We start from the raw sequence: 22,497 nt of genomic DNA, 5'->3' as shown, positions 1-22,497 counted from the left end.
TATGACAGATAAGGGTGTGTTTGTGTATCTTTGTGTTGTGTGTGTGTGTGTGTGTGTGTGTGTGTGTGTGTGTGTGTGTGTGTGTGTGTGTCCATATCATCAAACGCTAATCCCAGTCCCCATTATGGACTTAAGTTTTAGCCCTGTGTGTGTGCAAATATTCCAAACCTTTGTTCTGTCTAATTTCTGGTGTTGTTTCTTTCCTTTGTGTTTGCACGCCTTACGTCTTAGTCATGGTTTTGAAATTAGTTTGATATTTTTGTTGGATGAGTGTTGATGTTTCACAATAATATAGCTGCCAATAAAAAAATAATAAGACGAGAAAGTTGTGTTTTGCTGACTCGACTTAATGTGTGTGTGTGTGTGTGTGTGTGTGTGTGTGTTCCATATTTTGTGTTATTAGTGGGGTGTGTTCACCTCATTAATGCTGTTTGAAATCTCACTGCAGGTCAGCTGTTGAATTATGGATGAGCATCGTGACTTTCTGAGCATCATGTAGAGACACCTGTTCATCCATACACACACACACACACACACACACACACACACACACACACACACACACAGCTACGGCTGAAGACTTTTTGCTCTGTTTTGGAAAGGCTCAGTGCGTTCACATATGCTCCGTGCTATCAGTGCTATCGATGTGCATCTTTTAATGAGCAGCTTCTCTCAAGGAAATAGTTGAAATGGCTTGAGAGGATACTGACAGGAGAATGAAACAAAAGGTCTGTGTTTCAGGTTGGGTGTGTATGGGCACGTTTGTTTTATATATATATATATATATATATATATATATATATATATATATATATATATATATATATATATATGCACACGCACACACTGGGTGCACAATTATTAGGCAAGTGAGTACTCTGACCCTGCCATTATTTCTATGCGTATTTTCCAATTCCAAGCTATATACACTTGAATGTTAATTGGATTTAAGCATTCTCAGGTGGTATTTATTTGTGTAATGAGGGTGGGTGTGGCCTAAAGTCATTAACACCCTATATTAAGTTGTGCATAATTATTAGGCAGCTTCTTTATCTCAGGCAAAATGGGCCAAAAAAGAGATTTAACAGATACTGAAAAGACAAAAAATGTAAAATGCCTATCAGAGGGATGCAGCACTCTTGAAATAGTTAAGCTATTGCAACATAACCACAAAACAATCAAATGTTTTGTTGCAAATAGTCAGCAGGATCGCAAAAAACATGTGGAGAAGAAAAGATGCAAAATTAACCGTAAAAGACTTGAGAAAGATTAAACATGAAGCTACCAGGAACCCATTATCCTCCAGTGCCACCACATTCCAGAACTGCAACCTACCTGGAGTGTCCAGAAGAACAAGGTGTTCGGTGCTCAGAGACATAGCCAAGGTAAGGAAGGCTGAAACACGACCACCACTAAACAAGACTCACAAGTTGAAACGTCAAGATTGGGCCAAGAAATATCCGAAGACAGATTTTTCACAGGTTTTATGGACGGATGAAATGAGAGTGACTCTTGATGGACCAGATGGATGGGCCCATGGCTGGATAACTAATGGACACACAGCACCACTTTGACTCAGACGCCAGCAAGGTGGAGGAGGGGTACTGGTATGGGCTGCTATTATTAAAGGTGATATGCAGAACCGTGGCCTCACTTTTTGTTTATAAATGCCTTGAGACCTCAAGAATGACATAGGAATAGTTTTAAGCGTTAACAATAAATCTAATATAGTGATTTTTATGATTAAAATTATTCATATACAGTAGGTAATGGTCTGAGTGAATGACCTTGACATCTGTGATGTCACAGCAGGAAGGCTATCAGTCTCATCATCATTTTTGCTATACTAAAACACAGAGCTAACTGCAACTTTGAGCCTCCATTTTGAGCTAATTTATCACCATTCCACGTAGATGTGTTGCTGGCAGGTGCAGCAACACGACAGAAGCTGGATTTATGTTGCATTCATAGCCCAAGAATGTTCAAACTGCAAAGATTTGGATGCGTTTTGCGAGAAATTCACGGATTGGGTGCCTATGAGGTGGTCTCACCTCTGCTCTGCACATTTTACTGAGGACTCGTATGAAACCTCTGATCTGTTGAGGAGTGTTGGCTATAAGCCCGTATTGAAAGAGGGTGCAGTACCAACAATGAAAGGAAAAGAAAACTACAAGAAAAGGAAAGTAAGTTCAATTGCACCAGCTGTCCTGGAGTGTGAGCCGAGCAGTAATGGTGGAGTACTCAGTATGGAGAAAATGGAGAATGAGTGGACCAGTCATCAGATTTCTCCGCTGGATATGCTTTTTTTCCCCACTGGATATGCTTGTCTCAGCAGCAATATCTTGCCCTTACGTGGAAGAAGCGAATGAACAAAGAACTGAACAAAGAACTGAAAGTCAGATTGTTTCAAAACAGTCGGCCACAAGATCGGCCTTCAGGAAGCGAGAACACAGACGGGCAAGATGCGACTCTCATTTGGTTACATAACAGCAACAACACTCGTTGTTTACCTGCATTTAGATTAATACATGTAACTTGTATTGTGTATTTAAGTTACCGGTATAAGATTATTTAATTTGCTTCAGAATGTGATTGTCTCAGTTCATCTGATTATTTAATTAGCCTTTTACGTTTTATCAGTGAAAATGCATGCATGTACATTGCATAAGTTATAACACCTATCCTGTTTTAATCTGTGGTTGGTTGAAGAGAGCAACTGGACTTGCTTGAAGATTCTTGAAAACGTTTCGCCTCTCATCCTAAAGGCTTCCTCAGTTCTGTCTGACTAATAGGGAGTATCCAGTATTTATCCTCTCATGGATCATCATAGAATCCGAATCAGAATGCTGATGGCTGCATTGTAGGTGGCTGATAAAAGATGTCATAGACACCCACCTCTGTTCAATGATGGTCGTTCCAGGTTGACAAAAATGAACGATCCTCTCTGGCTAAGATGTCTGCCAGTTTTCTGGAAGTCCTCTCATACTCCCGCACCAGTCGAAGGGAACTCATCCCAAAGTGCGTAGAAACATATCTGTGAAGAATCTCAGTCATCCAGGTACATAGTAATCTGTGGTTGGTTGAAGAGAGCAACTGGACTTGTTGTTCTGGCAGACATTTTAGCCAGAGAGGATCGTTCATTTTTGTCAACCTGGAATGACCATCACTGAACAGAGGTGGGTGTCTATGACATCTTTTATCAGCCACCTACAATGCAGCCATCAGCATTCTGATTCGGATTCTATGTTGATCCATGAGAGGATAAATACTGGATACTCCCTATTAGTCAGACAGAACTGAGGAAGCCTTTAGGATGAGAGGCGAAACGTTTTCAAGAATCTTCAAGCAAGTCCAGTTGCTCTCTTCTACCAACCACAGATTACTATGTACCTGGATGACTGAGATTCTTCACAGATATCCTGTTTTAATGAGAGTCACATGAGACTGTCAGTTCAATTCCATCCAATTCTCTAGACGGCTTTGTTCTCTGGCTTTATTTCGTAAGGTGGGGGCCTCCGTGGTCGACATGTTACTATCGGATTCACTTTCTGATGGTTCGAACTGATACAGTTCTACATGTATAGCAGTAGCATGTACACACACTCTAATTTCAGGACTATCACAGTCAGATGTATTACTATCTGAGGAATCTAAAGAATCTCCAATAAATCCAAATGAAGAGGCCATTGCAACCACTCTTGCCTGCCGAGTCTGACTTTGGTCTATAGCTGTCAAAGACCTCAGCCTTAAAACCGGTTACTGCTGTGACGTCACGCACTCAGGGCTGGCTGGCTGAGCGGGACAACTCGAATGTCAACTTTGCAGTCGATTTTAACTCTCAAAAATATATTTTTTATTCACATTTATGCAGCATACAAGAGTCAAGGATGGAGATACTATCCACTCAGAAATGTATTTAAAAATAAAGGTTCTGTGTATCTCCTTTAAGGATGAGCTAGTTGGACCATTTTGGGTTGAAGATGGACTTAAAATCAACTCCCAAACCTACTGCCAATTTCTAGAAGATACATTCTTCAAGCAGTGTTACAGGAAGAAGTCTGCATCATCCAAGAAGGCCATGATTTTTATGCAGGACAATGCACCATCACATGCATCCAAGTACTCCTCTGCTTGGCGAGCCAGCAAAGGCCTTAAAGATGACAGAGTAATGACATGGCCCCCTTCCTCACCTGACTTAAACCCTATTGAGAACTTGTGGGCCCCTCTTAAACGTGAGATTTACAGTGAGGGAAGACGATACACCACTCTGAACAGCATTTGGGAGGCCGTGGTTGCTGCTGCACAAAAAGCTAATCGTCAGCAAATTAAAAATCTAACAGACTCCATGGATGGAAGGCTCATGGCAATTATTGAAAAGAAGGGTGGCTATCTTGGTTACTGAGTATTTTTGAAATGCCAAAAGTGTTTATTTGTTAATTCTGAGTTGTTTATTTGTTACACTTACTCTAAAAATTAAAATAAACAAGTGAGATGGGAAAATTTTAGCTTTTCATTTAGTTGCATAATAATTATGCACACTAAATGTTGCCTAATGATTGTGCACACTTATATATTCCCCTGAGAAAGCCTAAACTCCCTTTTCCTTTGTTAAACATTCGGGTTTTAGGTTTATTAACAATTTAGATTGACTGAGAGCACTATATTTGTTCAACAATAAAATTAATTCTCAGGAATACAACTTGCCTAATAATTATGTACTCTGTGTGTGTGTGTCTGTGTGTGTGTACATGCACGCACACACACACACACACACACACACTGTTTTATATATATATATATATATATGTGTGTGTGTGTGTGTGTGTGTGTGTGTGTGTGTGTGTGTGTGTGTGTCAGAATTTAGATCTGCATTGTGATGGCCAGAGACACGTCTCTGTGGGGTCAGGAGGTGAATGAACCAGTGTTATATCTGTTTCTTCTATTAGTCATTTTTAAAATGTGTGTCTGTGTTCTTGATTTCCCCAAGCTCTCTTATATTGCTCCTGGCAGTCATGAACAGATGGCCAGTTATGTGCTGTAAGAAATCCAACACACACACACACACACACACACACACACACACACACACACACACACACACACACACACACACCTCTGCCACCCATGAAATGACCCTCTGGTTTGCCATCCTCCACTGTAAAACTCTCTCTCTCTCTCTCACTCACACACACACACACACACACACACACACATACACAGAGATGCACTGATGGTGCTATCACAGCAGAGTTTTAGCTGATGAATGTGGTGTGTCATTCCGTCATGCTGCAGGTTGTGGCAGTGTGCTTAGCAGAGCTTGAATAGTTCATTAATAATTCCTCCTCCTGTATGCATTCTGGTGGTGTAATGAGGTGTGTGTTAACAGGCAGCACACTAACAGGTGCTATTGTATTTATGAAGTACACACACTGTTAGGGGAATTATTGTGAATTTCATTTGTTTGTGGGAATGAATGTGCATGCTGAGGTGTGTGTGTGTGTGTGTGTGTGTGTGTGTGTGTGTGTGTGTGTGTGTGTGTGTGTGTGTGTGTATCTCAAAGCAGCTGTTGCCAGTTGCTTCTGGTTGTCACAGACTGGAGGGAAGGGAAGGAGAGGATTAGAAGTGTTCCTGCCCAATAAGAGTACCCCCACATACACACACACACCCTACACAGATAAACTAACACACATACACACACACACTAACAAATGCACATGCTTGGTTTCTCTTTCCTGTCTGTCATATTGTCAATTTTAACAATTAAATTTTCATTCAGTTGTAGCTTAAGGAGTAAAACCATGTTTATGTGTATTAAATTGTGTAGCTGAAAGAAAGTTTGGGGTCTTTGATGCTGTTTCTTTCTGTCTGAGATGAAACGGTACGAGGGAGTGATCAGTGATCTGATGACTGTTCAGCAGCACTCCTTGTTCCTTTGTGTTACACTGCAGGCCTTTTCTCTACAAATAAAGCCTTCACCAGCAGTGCACTGTGTGTGTGTGTGTTGGGATAGGGTGGGTCATTGGGCTGGGGGGGTCTGTGAGATTGGATGCACTCTCTCCAGGGTCAGGAGGTGAAAGGGCAAGATGTCACTTTGCCTGATGTCCCAGTGCACTTATGTGTAAATGACTAAATACTGATCTATTGATGCTGCCCTAATAAGCGACTTCTTCTTCTGCACACTAGGGCTGTATAGACATTGCGAGATGAATTGCTGCTCGGCTCTCAAAATTTATGATATGAATGCACACTAAAGAAAGTTGTGAGTGAATCATTAAGGCTGTATCTGATACCCCAAACGTCTTTTGAACTTGCATTATACTAAGTAAAATTTTATGTTACGTTAGCCGGGTTTCCATGACAGTGTTGCGCAACATAGAAATTATTTTTTTAAGTCAACAAAACACAATTGTGAGTGCTCTGTGTTTCTGCTAATCCTGTTCTGTGGTTAAAGCTGGGTTTTCTCCTCTCACGATAGTCATTCGGATCTCCGAGACCTGATATTTGGCACGGGATTTCAACTGCATCCACCACAATAGCCATGATAGTGTTTAAGCAAATGCAAAAAAAATGTGTTTCCATTTCAGTGTTGCAAAATATTGCTTTGTGGAATCGTCTGAAAAATCACCTCATGCGAGTGAGTAAACTTCTTTGCGATATTTGAGAGTCTTTTCAAAATTCAAATTACACATTAAGCAGGTAAAGGGAAAGCTGGCAGGTGTTTGTTTCTGCCTTCCCCTCTACATTTTGCTGTTCCCATCAGTTCCTGTGAAGGAGGCGTGTGTGTGTGTGTCTTGTCATTGCACTCCAGAGCCAACTCTTTTTCATTTCGATCAAATGCATCTGTAGTGTGTGCAGTTATTAAAGATAAAAATGGAGGAACTGAGAAATGAACAGGAACCAATTTGTTGAGTCAAAACTTATAGAAAAAGTCAAAGTGCAGTTGTTGCATTCTGTCAGTAGTAGATTTTTATTTATGGGACTGTATAATGCAGTGGTTCCCAAACTTTTTGGCTGGGGACCCCCTTTTGGACTTCAGAATATTTTTGGGACCCCCTGACATCGACACCCCCCACCCCCCACCCCCCCACCACCCATTATGCAGTGTGTAGTGTAGTAATAATAACCATAATAATAATAATAATAATAATCAGATGGATATTAAAGTTGCTATTTTTTATTCACAGAAGAGCATTATCCACAAAAGAGCATTGCACATCATAATAAAAGAGAACATTACACAGAACATCAGAATATTTTTTCAGTGATTTTTTCAGTGACTTTTCAGTGACTGTACTATAATGGGATTTAGAAACTGTAAGTGTTACGCAAACCGTCCTTCGGATGAGACAGACATGAGCCCTATCAAAGCTGATCAGAATCAGATTTATTGGCCAAGTTTGTTGACACACACACAAGGAATTTGGTTCTGGAAGTTGGTGTCTCCCTAGCAATACAGAAAAAAGAAGAAAATATGTACATATGTACAATAGACATCTCATCTCATTATCTCTAGCCGCTTTATCCTTCTACAGGGTCGCAGGCAAGCTGGAGCCTATCCCAGCTGACTACGGGCGAAAGGCGGGGTACACCCTGGACAAGTCGCCAGGTCATCACAGGGCTGACACATAGACACAGACAACCATTCATACTCACATTCACACCTACGGTCAATTTAGAGTTACCGGTTAACCTAACCTGCATGTCTTTGGACTGTGGGGGAAACCGGAGCACCCGGAGGAAACCCACGCGGACACGGGGAGAACATGCAAACTCCACACAGAAAGGCCCTCGCCGGCCCCGGGGCTCGAACCCAGGACCTTCTTGCTGTGAGGCGACAGCGCTAACCACTACACCACCGTGCCGCCCCTACAATAGACATTACACAATATAAATATATTTGTCATGTACAATATCTGAGATGAATATCTGTAATATACATCGATCAGCCATAATATTAAAACCACTGAGAGGTGACGTGAATAACATTGAATATCGCATTACAGTGGCACCTGTCAAGGGGTGGGATATATTAGGCAGCAAGAGAACAGTCAGTTCTAGAAGCTGATGTGTTGGAATCAGGAAAAATGGGCAAGCGTAAGGATCTGGATGACTTTGACAAGGGCCAAATTGTGATGGCGAGATGACTGGGTCTGAGCGTCTCCAAAATGGGACATCTTGTGGATTGTTCCCGGTATGCAGTGGTTAGTACCTACCAAAAGTGGCCCAAGGAAGGACAACCGGTGAACTGGCAACAGGGTTATGGGTGTCGAAGGCTCACTGATTCGCATGGGGCACGAAAGCTAGTCCATATGGTCCAATCCCACAGAAGAGCTCTACTATAGCACAAACTGCTGAAAAAATTAATGCTGATACCTTTCTGTTTTAGCCAGTAATAACTTTTTCAGCAGTTTGTGTGACAGTATTAGTGTGTTATATACAATATATCCATAATATCTGTTATATACAATATAGATATACAGTATATGCTATATACAATATAAACAGTGCACAATATGCAGATGACGTTTTTACAGCTTTTACTGTATGTAGTTTTATCCAACTGTCCCAGACAGCAGTAAAACATTACAAACATTACTTCCTGTACACATTCTCAAAGGGTTTGTAATATCCATCAGGCAGAAACCTCTGTGGTACGTTTTTGTTTATTTTAAGCTACATTGCCTTTCTTCGAGTAACATAGCAACAGTTTTTACCCTCTGAAAGAGTCATCCCATGTCTGAAAGAAGATACAGATTTACCACTTAATACACAAAGATACAGATTTATCACTTAATACACAAATGATTCATGAAAGAGTTGCAACAATATGAGTCCATTTGGTTAAAAAAAGTTGTTTAATTGGATATTCTATATCTACAGTTAATTATCTTTAAAATAAAGGGTTATGTGTTACATTTGCTGAAGCCAATCCAGAGAAATTTGCAACAATGTTTAAGGCATCATCATCCATCCATTATCCTTAACCGCTTATAGCCTCGGTCACAACCGGCCGTACGTGTTCCTACGGCCGATCCACGTGCAAAAAACGCAAGAAACGCACGGAGGGCGCGCGTGTGACATGCTGATTTTCGAGCCGTAGACTGGCCGGAGAGGTTCTTTGTCATGTCAAACAAACTCTTCGGGCGCTTACGTTTTTTTCAGGTTACAAGACAAACTTAAGCCCAACGTGTGTCTTTCTCCATGAACAAAAAAAACGCAGCGATTTGGGAAACGCCAAAAATCGCACGGCCAAAAAATCGTACGTCCGGTTGTGACCTAGGCTTATCCTGTGCAGGGTTGCGGCCAAGCTGGAGCCTATCCCAGCTGACTATGGGCGAGAGGCGGGGTACACCCTGGACAAGTCACCAGGTCATCACAGGGCTGACACATAGAGATAAACAACCACTCACACTCACATTCACACCTTCGGTCAATTTAGAGCCACCAGTTAACCTAACCTGCATGTCTTTGGACTGTGGGGGAAACCGGAGCACCCGGAGGAAACCCACGCGGACACGGGGAGAACATGCAAACTCCGCACAGAAAGGCCCTCGTCAGCCACTGGGCTCGAACCCAGAACCTTCTTGCTGTGAGGCAACAGTGCTCTAACCACTACACCTTTGTGCCGCCTAAACTGTGATGTGTAAACTGAAATTATGAGGCATAGCACACATTTATTTGGCCTACAAAGTCATGTTTATAGGTTGTTTAATTTACAGCATAACACAGGGTGTTTCAAAAAATTTGATATGATTTGAGATGTAAATATCCCAGAAACTACGTACATAGTCTAGGCAAATGAAACTGAACAGGCTTAATGTTGAACAATATAAGATTTATTCCTCAAAATTTGAATGAGAAATTCAAAGGTATGTGGATTCCATGAACAATTTCACAAATTTTCAATATTTTGCTGCCTGAGACACAGCCTTCCTCTTTGAACTTTTTGTGCCGTGTCCAAATCTGCATTGCAGTTGGTGCATTTTTCATAAATGCACACTGCACAGTCTTATTCGACTGTGTTCGAGCGTACTCTAACACATACAACGCCTTTTCTTTTCCAGTGAATGGCATTTCTATACCTAAAAATATATATTTTTAAAAAACATTAAACATAAAACTTTGACCTGTTTCCACACAGGCTGTTAAACTTTGAGGTCAGTTGAACGAGAATTGGCAAAGTTATTAGATTGTGAAATGATATCAAATTTTTTGAAACACCGTCTATTTTAGTGATGGATACATTATAGATTGAGGAATGTATTGACAGTTACGTCTCAGAATGAACTTTCACTACACTGGACTCATTTTGTGCTGACACGCCCTGCATGTTTGATACAAGAGCTTACTGCAACCCTAACAGCTGCCCTTAGATTTCCATTATAAGTGAGATTTAAGTAAATAATAATAATAATAATCAGTTAAATGTATATAGCGCCTTTCTCATACCCAAGGTCGCTTTACAATTATGGGGGGGGGAGTCTAAGTGCAGTTGTTGCATTCTGTCAGTAGTAGTAAGTAAACAGTTTGTGATGAATTGTTGAAATGACTGCCTGTGGTAATTACATATATGATACAGATGTGGTAGATGGAAATTAAATTGAAAGGCAAGACTGGAGAAACATTCAAGCGGGACTTCGTTTGAAGATCGAACTGTTTGCATGAATACAAAGTTAATCAGATTATATCACATGGAATTGCACTGGCACGGCTGTAAATTGCATCATATTGATTCACTGGGTGATTTAAATGTTAATGTATCCTTCGTACATTAGATCTTTTATATCAGGGTGAGAGATCCACTCCCCTTAACCACACATAAGCAGTATATTCAGAGAAGCATTCATTAACCTAATAAATCATCAGGCATTTCAGCAAATGATAAAGTACGCAGACTTTTTGAACATGTTGGATAAATACATTTTGGGTAAATAGTGTTGCGTTTGTACTGAGAGCATTGTTTAATATCGCTAAGGTTAGCTGTGCCGCTACGATTCAGGTTTGATTCCTCGCTGTGCCATGGACCCTAGAGAGTGCGCTTATCATCAGTGTAGAGGAACGTTAATACATCAATAACGTGTCTCTTTTTTTTTTATTTAAGGTGCTTGAACTGCGCAGATTGTAAGTAAATTATATGAATAATACATTCAGAGCTTATAAGGCATATGACTGTCAGGAATCAGATTGGTTTTAGTTGTTTATCAGTACACGTTGATTAAACGTTTGTTCAGACTGGTTAGATTTTAAATAATGAGAAGTGATTTAAGGCTTTATACCACAATTGAAAGTGTCCAATTTATCTGTCATCCAACAATTACTACTAAACTCATGTCCTTTAGTACTCCAGTGGTGTGAATTTTTAATTTTTAATACATTTACAGGATTGTGTTTTTGTGAATAGCTTTGACTTTGAATTACTGTATTGAGTCTTGCTGCAGCGGGCGGTACGGTGGTGTAGTGGTTAGCACTGTCGCCTCACAGCAAGAAGGTCCTGGGTTCGAGCCCAGTGGCCTTTCTGTGTGGAGTTTGCATGTTCTCCCCGTGTCTGCGTGGGTTTCCTCCGGGTGCTCCGGTTTCCCCCACAGTCCAAAGACATGCAAGTTAGGTTAACTGGTGACTAAATTGACCGTAGGTGTGAATGTGAGTGTGAATGGTTGTCTGTGTCTATGGCTACGTTTACATTACGTCGAATCAGCGGATCATCAGATTAACGTTCTTAAAACGATTCGCGTTTACACTAAAACCGTTAGCCGTGCACACAGCAACACCAATACGCGGATACGCTCGGCTCCGCAGGCATCCTGCGCTCCAAATCACTCCGCCCTGAACAGCGAGTGCCCTCTGGAGGGTGCGCACTCCGGCCCTGCGCAGCTCACAGAGCGCGCGAGTGAAGTGAACAAGCCACGATTCGGGACTGAGCCGCTGTGTGTGAGATCCCAGCGCATATCACTTATTACTTGCAAGTGGAAGGATGGCAAGCCTAAAGACAATCATAACTACACAATGGGCAGTATTTGCATCAGTATTTGCAGTATTTTCATACTTTTATACTCTTTAATGAAAGGTGATACAAGGCGGAAGTCTGCGCCGTTTTTCAGCAGTCGCGTCACATGACCAACGCCAGCGAATCAGGAAGGTGGATGTCACAGTGACATTGTCCAATGAGACGCCAGCTAGAGCTCAGCACAGCGTATTCGCGTATTCTCAATGTTTACACAGCACCGGAGCTGACACGATCTAGATTGAATACGTGGACGCTGGCGGATTCCCGTTTCCCCGCTTTTTCAGGGGGGTTAATGTAAATGGACAGTGCATCCGCGAAGAAAACGAGACAGATACGGTCTAGTGTAAACGTAGCCTATGTGTCAGCCCTGTGATGACCTGGCGACTTGTCCAGGGTGTACCCTAGCCTGGGCCCGCCCATCCTAAGCGTGACGCAACACGAGGGCCTGTTCCAAGCTTAGTCTGGCCAGGCAGGCTATCTACAGCATTTCCAAGCTCCCGAAAAATCGGGAACCAATCAACTTTGAGCATCTCCAACGGCCCTGGGTAGAGGCGTGTTCAAGGCAGTGACGTAGTAGAACTGCGACCGGAAGCAATAGATTGTTTACAGAATCTATGCCGGAAGCGCTTCATTCACATCACGAACATGGAGCAGCGGCAAGCCTTTAACACAGCGGTAGATGCTGTATTGAAAGCATTCAATGGGAAGTTCTCATTGAAAACGGAGCAAAGAGCAGCCCTGGAGGTATTTATTGAAAGGAAGGATGTTTTCGCCTTGCTCCCGACCGGCTTCGGTAAGAGTTTAATCTACCAGTTAGCCCCGTCGCGTCACATACGTCAGAGGAAAGAGTGATGTGATTGGTTTAAGCTTCGTCACAGCCTTTTCTGGCTTCGACCAGTAGCAAACTGAGGCATTTCAGGGAGGCAGGTCAACCACGGGCTCTGGGAAACGGTTGGGCTTAATAGCTTGGCCAGACCAAATGCTCGGAGAGCTTTGAAGTCGCGTTAGCCAAGCTAGGTGTACCCCGCCTTTCGCCTGTAGTCAGCTGGGATAGGCTCCAGCTTGCCTGCGACCCTGTAGAACAGGATAAAGCGGCTACAGATAATGAGATGAGATGAGATGAGATGAGTCTTGCTGCTGATCAGTTTTTAGTTTCTGGAAAACCTAAATATGCTCTCACACTTGCAAATTTGCTTTACTTAATCAGTATGAAAAGTTAGAAAGGTTAGGGTTAAAGGCAGGGTCAGCACTCATACCATTTTGAATCACTTTATTCATCCATCCATCCATCCATCCATCCATTATCTGTAGCCGCTTATCCTGTGCAGGGTCGCAGGCAAGCTGGAGCCTATCCCAGCTGACAATGGGCGAGAGGCGGGGTACACCCTGGACAAGTCACCAGATCATCACAGGGCTGACACACAGAGACAAACAACCATTCACACTCACATTCACACCTACGGTCAATTTAGAGTCACCAGTTAACCTAACCTGCATGTCTTTGGATTGTGGGGGAAACCGGAGCACCCGGAGGAAACCCACGCAGACACGGGGAGAACATGCAAACTCCACACAGAAAGGCCACTGGGCTCGAACCCAGGACCTTCTTGCTGTGAGGCGATGGTGCTAACCACTGCACCACTGTGCCACCCATTTTATTTATATAAAATTAAATCTAAATCCAACTGTATTGGCGATACTTGTTCTGAATCATTAACCCCCCTACACCCCTCTTGATTTTCTCCCTAATTTAGTCATAGCCAGTTCCCACCTACCAGACATCTCTCCCCATCACATGACTGCTACCAACCAGGGAGGACCAAAGTTATCACATGACTCCAGCCGACCACATCTTTTCAAACTGCTGCTGCATAACGCATTCGGAGGAAAGCGCTATCCGCCCACTTCCATATGCATGAACATGAGCTCACAGATTTGTGCCACTCAGGAGCCCAATCGTACTCCATTTTTCACAAAACTGGGTTTGTTGACTTTGCTATCAGTAACAACTCCATAATTCGTCCGTAAACACAATTCAAAAAGTAATTAGATTAGAAAGTGAGCGGAAATGACTAGGCATTCCTTTGGAGCTGAGGATTTTCTCCTATTAGTTTGATTACAGAAAAGACAGCTGTATTCAGCATATGGTCATGTGTGTTGTGGTTGTGAGTGTTTGCTCTGTACAGTGCATGGAGGCCTGAAACTAGGCCATTTTCTCTCTGGAATGACAATTAAGACAGCACAGTTCTTGATTAGAACGTGTGTATGTGTGTGCGTGTGTGTGTGTGCGCGCGTGTGTATGTTAGAGAAAGAGTGAGTCTGAAAGAGATGAATTATCTGAGAGCCGAGGTGTTTGGGGTGTGTTTTTAAAGGTTTTGGCAAAGAGGAGAGACTGGGAAGTTGAATGCTGTAGTTTCCGTTACTAATTAGTGCAGTGAGGCGGGAGTGTGTGTGTGTGTGTGTGTGTGTGTGTGTGTGTGTGTGTGTGTGTGTGTGTGTGTGTGTGGAGGTCTTTGGATGCTGCAACCATCTTAAACTTTTCTACAGCCCTACATGCTCTCACTCACACACACACGCCTCAACAGGGTAGAAGAAAAGAGGCAACAAGCCGAAAGCCATTCCCCTCCCACCTCCCTTTCTCTCTGTGTGAGTGTGGAACAGTGATCCGGACCCCCGTCTCTCTCTCTCTCTCTCTCTCTCTCTTTTCCCTTTCCAAAACAGCATTTGCTCTTGAGACTTTACATCCGATATCTGCGAATGGATACACACCATCCCCCCAGACTCCCACTAATTGCTGGGTTTCACGTGATGTCACATCCGCCTCATTAGTTATTCAAAACTTTAGCTGGTGGTCTACCAAAGCTCCGTTGACAAAGCGTTTGTACGAAGAAGGTGCATTGCTCACATGAAAAATGCCTTACGCTTGTGTTGTTTTAGGTTGTTCGAATCGATCAAACCGTGAAACTGATAAAAGTTTCTTCAGGGTTCCCCGTGAACTAATAAAAAGGGTGAACGAACACAGGATTTCACAAAAAGACGTGGAGAAAGGTGGCTTTTGAACCTCTCACTGAAATCGAAGGGAGTCGAGTCAAAGCATGCTTGAGTTTGCAGTGATCACGTGGTGAAAGGTTTCTCAGCTATGTCAATAGTGTTTTCCAAGTACTTTTCTTGCTGTGTGTCATTATTTTACCCAACTTTTTTTGTCATGACACGCTAAAGTCCCCAGCTGTTTCTTTGTTTACTCCTCACAAAGTCTATATGCATGAAGGTTGCAACAAAATTCTTACCCAGCCGTACAGTTACAATGTGCCGTGATCACTTCTCGGTCTTGTTTAACTAAGATCCAGGTCTTTAAAGGGGTTTCTGATGATCTTTGTGAATGATTTACCTGAGAGATAAGTGCTAACACAAGTGAGAATCAAGCCAACTGTTGTTTGTTTACACTTCAACTTGCAGCGCTTCATTGTAAAGACATGAATGAAATGCTTTAAAAACCTACACTTACACGGCAAAAACAATACAGGATTCATTCGGCAGTTACTTGATACCAAAGTCCTTCACCCAGCCACAGACAAAAAAGTTGTAAGCCTCCATACTCTTCCACGCTTTCATCTGTTTTGCGGTGTAGAAGGATGTCTGCAACACCAGATAGTTGGAGATGTCGGGGAGCTCAACTGAAGAGTAGTTTTCGAGATCGTATGACAAATCCTTCTTTCCCAGACTGTAGGGGTCGATTCCATTGCACATAGCAATCTTCTGAATATATCTAAAGCCAGCAGTGGCTTCTAGATTACGAGCGTACTCTGATAAGTTATTGCTAGTTGTTTGCATTACGGCAGCCATTTAGACCACCAGCTATTTCACTTCCGGTAAAACCACTAAGAAAAGTCACGTGACTGAAACCCAGCAATGATATTTATTTGTGTGTAGACACACAAAAACACATAGGTGCCTGTATTCATACCCCTAGCCAGACACAAAACACACTTGTTTGATCACACATGATTAGGGATGAATGAAGAGATAGAAACATGTAGGAGTGTGTGTGTGTGTGTGTGTGTGTGTGTGTGTGTGTGTGTGTACTGTGGCATAATCCGACACAAATCCTTAACTCTGAAAATGCAACCTGCATTAGGAAGGAATTTGAATTTATATTTGGTTACACACATTGTGTGTGTGTGTGTGTGTGTGTGTGTGTGTGTGTGTGTGTGTGTGTGTGTGTGTGTGTGTATTTTTCATTAAAGCTACAATAAGGTGTTTTTTTTTTTTTTATCACTACATTTACACAAAGCAGTTGCCTCTCATTCACTGCTCCAAATCTCTTGGTATCCAAGAATAGAACAATAAAAATTCATCAGTGACCGATCAAAGAAACATTGTCCTCACTGTGAGTGTGTGTGTGTTTTGTTCTGGGCTGACAAGGTAGTTGTGCTAAGACTTTATAAAAGGCAACAGCACGGCTGAGCTACAGCTCTCAGGAGGTTCCTATATCAGACCTGTAAAAAGCACTCACACTGGACCCGTTCTCCACTCTGCACTTCCTCCTCCTCCAGCACGGGACACACAGTAGCTGTTTATTATATTTATTTACTATCCCTTGCCAAACATTATGGTCGTTTTTACTCCCCAAACATCTACATACATTCAACCACATGTTTTTCAATGAGCAGCATGCCATAATGACTTTTCGGAATGAATGGCTGTGTAGACAGTGGTAGGTAGGTAGAGTCTTTCTGTCAAAAGTTGAAAGGTAAACGAAGTGACTGAATACTAGTACTGTGTCAAGAAACCGAAAATGTTCAATCACACACCAAGATGAATTAATATCCTACTACATCGAAATACAGTATATAGGCACATGAGTGTGGACCAAATGGTTAGACATTATAAACATGTGTAAATATTACATCATTTTTATCCCCCGCTGGCTGAAAGGCCCAAAGGGGGATTATGTCGTGGCGATGTCCGTCCGTTCATCCATCCATCCCAGGAAGGGTACTCACCTTCTGAACTCAACCCCTCTTAGAATTTTAGGAGGAATTTCCTCAAACTCGGCAGGATTCTTTGTTATATGTCTGTAATACGCATATTCTAATTTAATGAAATTCGGTCATATTTTACCAGAGTTACAGCCCTTGATTAAGACAATTATAATTTAACAATTTTATGAGAGTGTGTTTTCCTTCTGAAATCAACTCCTCTCACAATTTGTGGAGGAATTTCACCAAACTTGGCAGAAGGCTTTGTTATATGACAGTTATACACATATTGAAATTAAGTTTAATTTGGGCAAATTTTACCAGAGTTCTGCCCTTGATTATTAACAAACTTGTACTTTGGCAATTTTCAAGGTGTGCTTGCTTTCTGAAATCAACTTCCCTCACAATTTTTATCCCCCACTGGCCGAAAGGCCTGAAGTGGGATTATGTCGTGGCAATGTCCATTCGTCCGTTCTGGGAAGGGTACTCACCTTCTGAAATCAACTCCTCTCACAGTTTTTGGAGGAATTTCATGAAACTCGACAGGATCCTTTGTTATATGTCGGTAATACGCATATTGTAATTTCGTTCAATTCAGTCTTATTTTACCAGAGTTATGGCAGAGTTGCCAGCGGGGGATACTGTGCTCTCAGAGCATTCTTGTTTTATCTGATAAAGGTATTTAGCATCTTAAGGGAACACATAATTAAAAAAGGTCAGAATAATACATAATGTTTTCATTTTTGGCCCTTGTATGTATTGTGTGTGTGTGTGTGTGTGTGTGTGTGTGTGTGTGTGTGTGTGTGTGTGTGATTCTGAATTTTACTCACCTTAGTCTAGTCTGAGTGTCATCTATGAACATAATTTTTTCTTAAACATGGTGATGGTATGTGTATTTCTCTCACTGTTGGTTTGCGTGTTTAGCTTCGACTGTGGGACAACAGCTTGAAGTTTTGCTTCCCTTCTGCTTTGTTATGGAATCAATTTTGTGCCAAAATGTTCATACAATACTTTTGAAATATCAAACAAAAACGACAAATCAAAATACAAAAAAAGAAAAAAAAGTCAATTTTTTTAGACTGGCAAACAAATTATTCATGTAATCGTGCAAAATATCAGTCTATTACTCTTCAGAAACCTTTTATTTTTGTTCCGCGTCTTTCTCAGTTTTGTTTGATGTAATTTATTTTGGTTGCGATTCCAGCTTTCTCGTTTGCGCTCCCTGACTTTTTGCTTGCAGTTTTGGCACAAACTTCACATGTGGGTGGGCTGTCCAGGAATGCATTCCCATTGGCTAACTTGTGTTTGACTGACAGCTACGCTCAGCCATTCCCTACTCGGATTCTGGCGGACTGTTTGACGAGTGACCGATCCATTGACGGTAAACAAGGATCGAGTGGACTTCAGTGGTGACTATGATATTGAATTTACACTTTGTTGAATTAATTCAATATCATAGTCGCCACTGAAGTCCACTCGATCCTTGTTTACCGTCAATGCATCGGTCACTCGTCAAACAGTCCGCCAGAATCCGAGTAGGAAATGGCCGCAACAGCCTCCGGGGAATGGCTGAGCGTAGCTGTCAGTCAAACACAAGTTAGCCAATGGGAATGCATTCCTGGACAGCCCACCCACATGTGAAGTTTGTGCCAAAACTGCAAGCAAAAAGTCAGGGAGTGCAAACAAGAAAGCTGGAATCGCAACCAAAATAAATTACGTCAAACAAAACTGAGAAAGACGTGGAACAAAAATAAAAGGTTTCTGAAGAGTAATAGATCATTTTGCACGATTACACGAATAATTTGTTTGCCAGTCTAAACAAATTTACTTTTTTTTCTTTTTTTATATTTTGATTTGTCGTTTTTGTTTGATATTTCAAAAGTATTGTATGAACATTTTGGAACAAAATTGATTCCATACTCTGTAGCCCCACGAAGTCACAAGCAATCACTGAACTCTGTTTTGAATCTCTCACTTTCTCTGTCCTCAGGCTGGCGGTCAAGCGAAACTGAAACGGAGCTGGAGACGGAGGTGTTTCTAGAGGACTATGTGGTGGCCGTGGGGGACTCATTGGACCTTCAGTGTAATGCACCCAACTTCCTGATGTCTGTCACGTGGCAAAAAGACGGTGGCACCGTGCTACCTGGCAACCGCACGCGGCTCAGCCACAAGACGCTGCATGTCAACAATGTCTCGTACGACGACTCGGGTGTCTACTCCTGCAGATACGAACATGGCAACACGCCGCTCGGCAACTATACTGTCCGAGTCACTGGTCAGTACACTCCACATATATCTGGACATCTTTCTGTCTTTCAGCCCGTCTTCTACTACTTTTTGCTTTTCCTGCTCTCCTCCACCTCACCCTCTCACCCCTCCCTGCACTAATATGTCATGAATTGAGGATCAACATTGTTCTGTTTTTCTCAAAACAGACCATATAGATTGTGTTTAAGCTTGCAGTGATATGATTGATGTGTGTAGGCAGTGGCTTCCAGCCAATCAAAATTTGAGTCACACTGTACTGATGGAATAATCTTGCCAATACACTTACAGGTAATCATGCATTCCAGCGTTCAGAAACAACAAGACATACACACGGTTATCCATGCAGACAGTAAATTCTCAGAGAGGCATGGCAGGCTCTGTTTTTAATAAACTGTCTGAGCACCAGCCCTTATAAACTGCTTTTCCCAGAGAGAGAGACAGAGAGGGAGGGAAGACGAGGGGTGTTGTTGCTCAATATTTTCTACAATCAGGCTACATACACTTCCTGCAAGCAAGCAAATATTAAAATGATGTAATCTGTGTACATTAGACCCTTAAACATGTGCTTACACACACACACACTCATGGGTGGTTAAACAATCTTAAGCTTTGTGAACAAAACATGTATTTATCGCAGAGAAAGTAAGCACACTCTAATTGTAATTATGTAATGAACAGATTGGTATAGTTGTGTACCTGTGTATGTATGTGTGTGCATGTGTGTGCCGATGACCCCTTTTACACGGCCTGTTCAACGAGGAATTCTTACGCCTTTATTCCTCCTCACGTTCTGTATAAAATGCACTAATGTGGCTTGGGGGGTCTGTGTTGTTCCACCTCTGAGCCGGGATGATTGGTAGCAACAGAGCCAGAATTGACATCCGTGTAAAAGGGACAGCCGCTATGGCATGACAGGGATAAGACATTTTTGACATTGACATTCTACTTTCTGAGACCAGTGCGAAGTCAAACGTCTCCGTCTACGGAGTCTAAGGTTGCTTCCTACTTCTCTTCACTTTCTCCTCCAACATATTTCTGCTCACACAAACATGTTGCTCTCCATACCTCTCTTGCTTATTACCTTTCTTTCTTTCTCTATCGAAAAGCCAGCTCAATTTGTGCTCTAAATGACACAAACATATATAATTAATGGTTATTCCACGAAATTGAGTCATACATGAGCTGATAGCTGACGAGGCGCATAACGCTTAATTGGCTATAAGCCGTGTACGACGAGATTGAGTGGAATAATTGTTTTATTCTATCCACATTCACTGGATTTTGAGAAACGGAGCATTTTTATTTGAATTTTTTGCAAATTCGATAAATAAAAACTTGATACAAAACATCTGACAAAATCATTTCTGCTTAGAATGTAAACAAACTGGCAAAATGACAGAAGCAATCTGTGAAAAATGCTATAATAATAATAATTATTGAAAAATAACAAAAGATATGTTCTTACCATCAAATACTTTTATTCCATATTTTTGTTGCCTTTTTTTGGGGTTTTGTTTTCGAGTAGAGTTTGTATTTCGTCCTTGGTTGGTTCAGCAACACGCGCCACCATTTTGTTTTTCTTTACTCACAGCATATGAGCTGATAGTCAATCAGAGTGTGCGATTGCTCATATGCAAATGTGGATAGAAAAAAATAAATGTGTGTATATATATATATATATATATATATATATATATATATATATATATATATATACATACACACACAAGGGTAAGTCAAAAAGTTCTAAGACAAACTGAAAAAAATCTTTATTTATGAAAATCTCATCTCATTATTTGTAGCCGCTTTATCCTGTTCTACAGGGTCGCAGGCAAGCTGGAGCCTATCCCAGCTGACTATGGGTGAAAGGCGGGGTACACCCTGGACAAGTCGCCAGGTCATCACAGGGCTGACACAGGCCAAGTTTACATTAGACCGTATCTGTCTCGTTTTCTTCGCGGATGCACTGTCCGTTTACATTAAAATGCCGGGAAACGGGAATCCGCCAGGGTCCACGTATTCAATCCAGATCGTGTCTGGTCCGGTGCTGTGTAAACATTGAGAATACGCGGATACGCTGTGCTGAGCTCTAGCTGGCGTCGTCATTGGACAACGTCACTGTGACATCCACCTTCCTGATTCAGTGGCGTTGGTCATGTGACGCGACTGCTGAAAAACGGCGCGGACTTCCGCCTTGTATCACCTTTCATTAAAGAGTATAAAAGTATGAAAATACTGCAAATACTGATGCAAATACTGCCCATTGTGTAGTTATGATTGTCTTTAGGCTTGCCATCCTTCCACTTGCAAGTGGTAAGTGACGTGCATGCCTGATATGCACTAGGATCACACACACAGCGGCTCAGTCCCGAATCACTGCTCGTGCACTTCACTCGCGCGCTTTGTGAGCTGCGCAGGGCCGGAGTGCGCGCCCTCCAGAGGGCACTCGCTGTTCAGGGCGGAGTGATTTGGAGCGCAGGATGCCTGCGGAGCCGAGCGTATCCGTGTATTGGCGTTGCTGTGTGCACGCGAATCGTGTATTGGCGTTGCTGTGTGCACGCTAATCGTTTTAAAAACGTTAATCTGATGATCCGCTGATACGGTCTAATGTAAACCCCACCACATAGACACAGACAACCATTCACACACATTCACACCTACAGTCAATTTAGAGCCACCAGTTAACCTAACCTGCATGTCTTTGGACTGTGGGGGAAACCGGAGCACCCGGAGGAAACCCACACGGAGAACATGCAAATTCCGCACAGAAAGGCCCTCATCGGCCACGGGGCTCGAACCCGGACCTTCTTGCTGTGAGGCGACAGCGCTAACCACTACACCACCGTGCTGTCTCCCTTAAATGTGAATTATTTAACAGAAGTAATTACATGTTGCACATGATGCTCAGTAACTTTGGTTGTGTTTGGCTATCAAAAGCACCTTAACACTCAGTTTACCCGTCGTTGTTTTTAAAGCAGTGCCAGTATGATCGGAGTATTCGTATTTCCAACACATTGAGACGTCACCCTTAACGCCAACACTCTGATATGATGCATCATGCCTCTGGTAGCAGAACACCAGCTCGCAGTGTAAAAACACACACTGGCGCGGCTTCATGCCGGCTTTATTTGGTTCACTGTAAATTGCTAAAGCCAGAATATTGAGGTGCCTTCTTGACGAAAATATTACGGAATATCTGTGCAAACAAGGGCTAGTGTTTGCCTCCAGATAAGTGTGTGTAATTGG

At 42.2% G+C, this 22,497-nt stretch overlaps 1 protein-coding gene across 4 annotated transcripts in view; it reads left to right on the top strand.

Annotated features, from left to right (window-relative positions):
- The window catches only part of fgfr3 (fibroblast growth factor receptor 3), a 69,779-nt gene that overhangs the window by 11,818 nt on the left and 35,464 nt on the right, over positions 1 to 22,497 (top strand). For all 4 annotated transcript variants that reach the window (XM_060925706.1, XM_060925705.1, XM_060925703.1 and 1 more), the window contains exon 3: positions 18,974 to 19,258. In XM_060925706.1, coding sequence (XP_060781689.1) covers positions 18,974 to 19,258 — 285 coding nt within the window. The remainder of the gene's footprint in view (positions 1 to 18,973; positions 19,259 to 22,497) is intronic.

The sequence above is a fragment of the Neoarius graeffei genome, chromosome 7 (genome assembly GCF_027579695.1).
Source record: "Neoarius graeffei isolate fNeoGra1 chromosome 7, fNeoGra1.pri, whole genome shotgun sequence".
NCBI lineage: Eukaryota > Metazoa > Chordata > Actinopteri > Siluriformes > Ariidae > Neoarius > Neoarius graeffei.
This window is presented reverse-complemented; position numbering and strand designations above follow the sequence as displayed.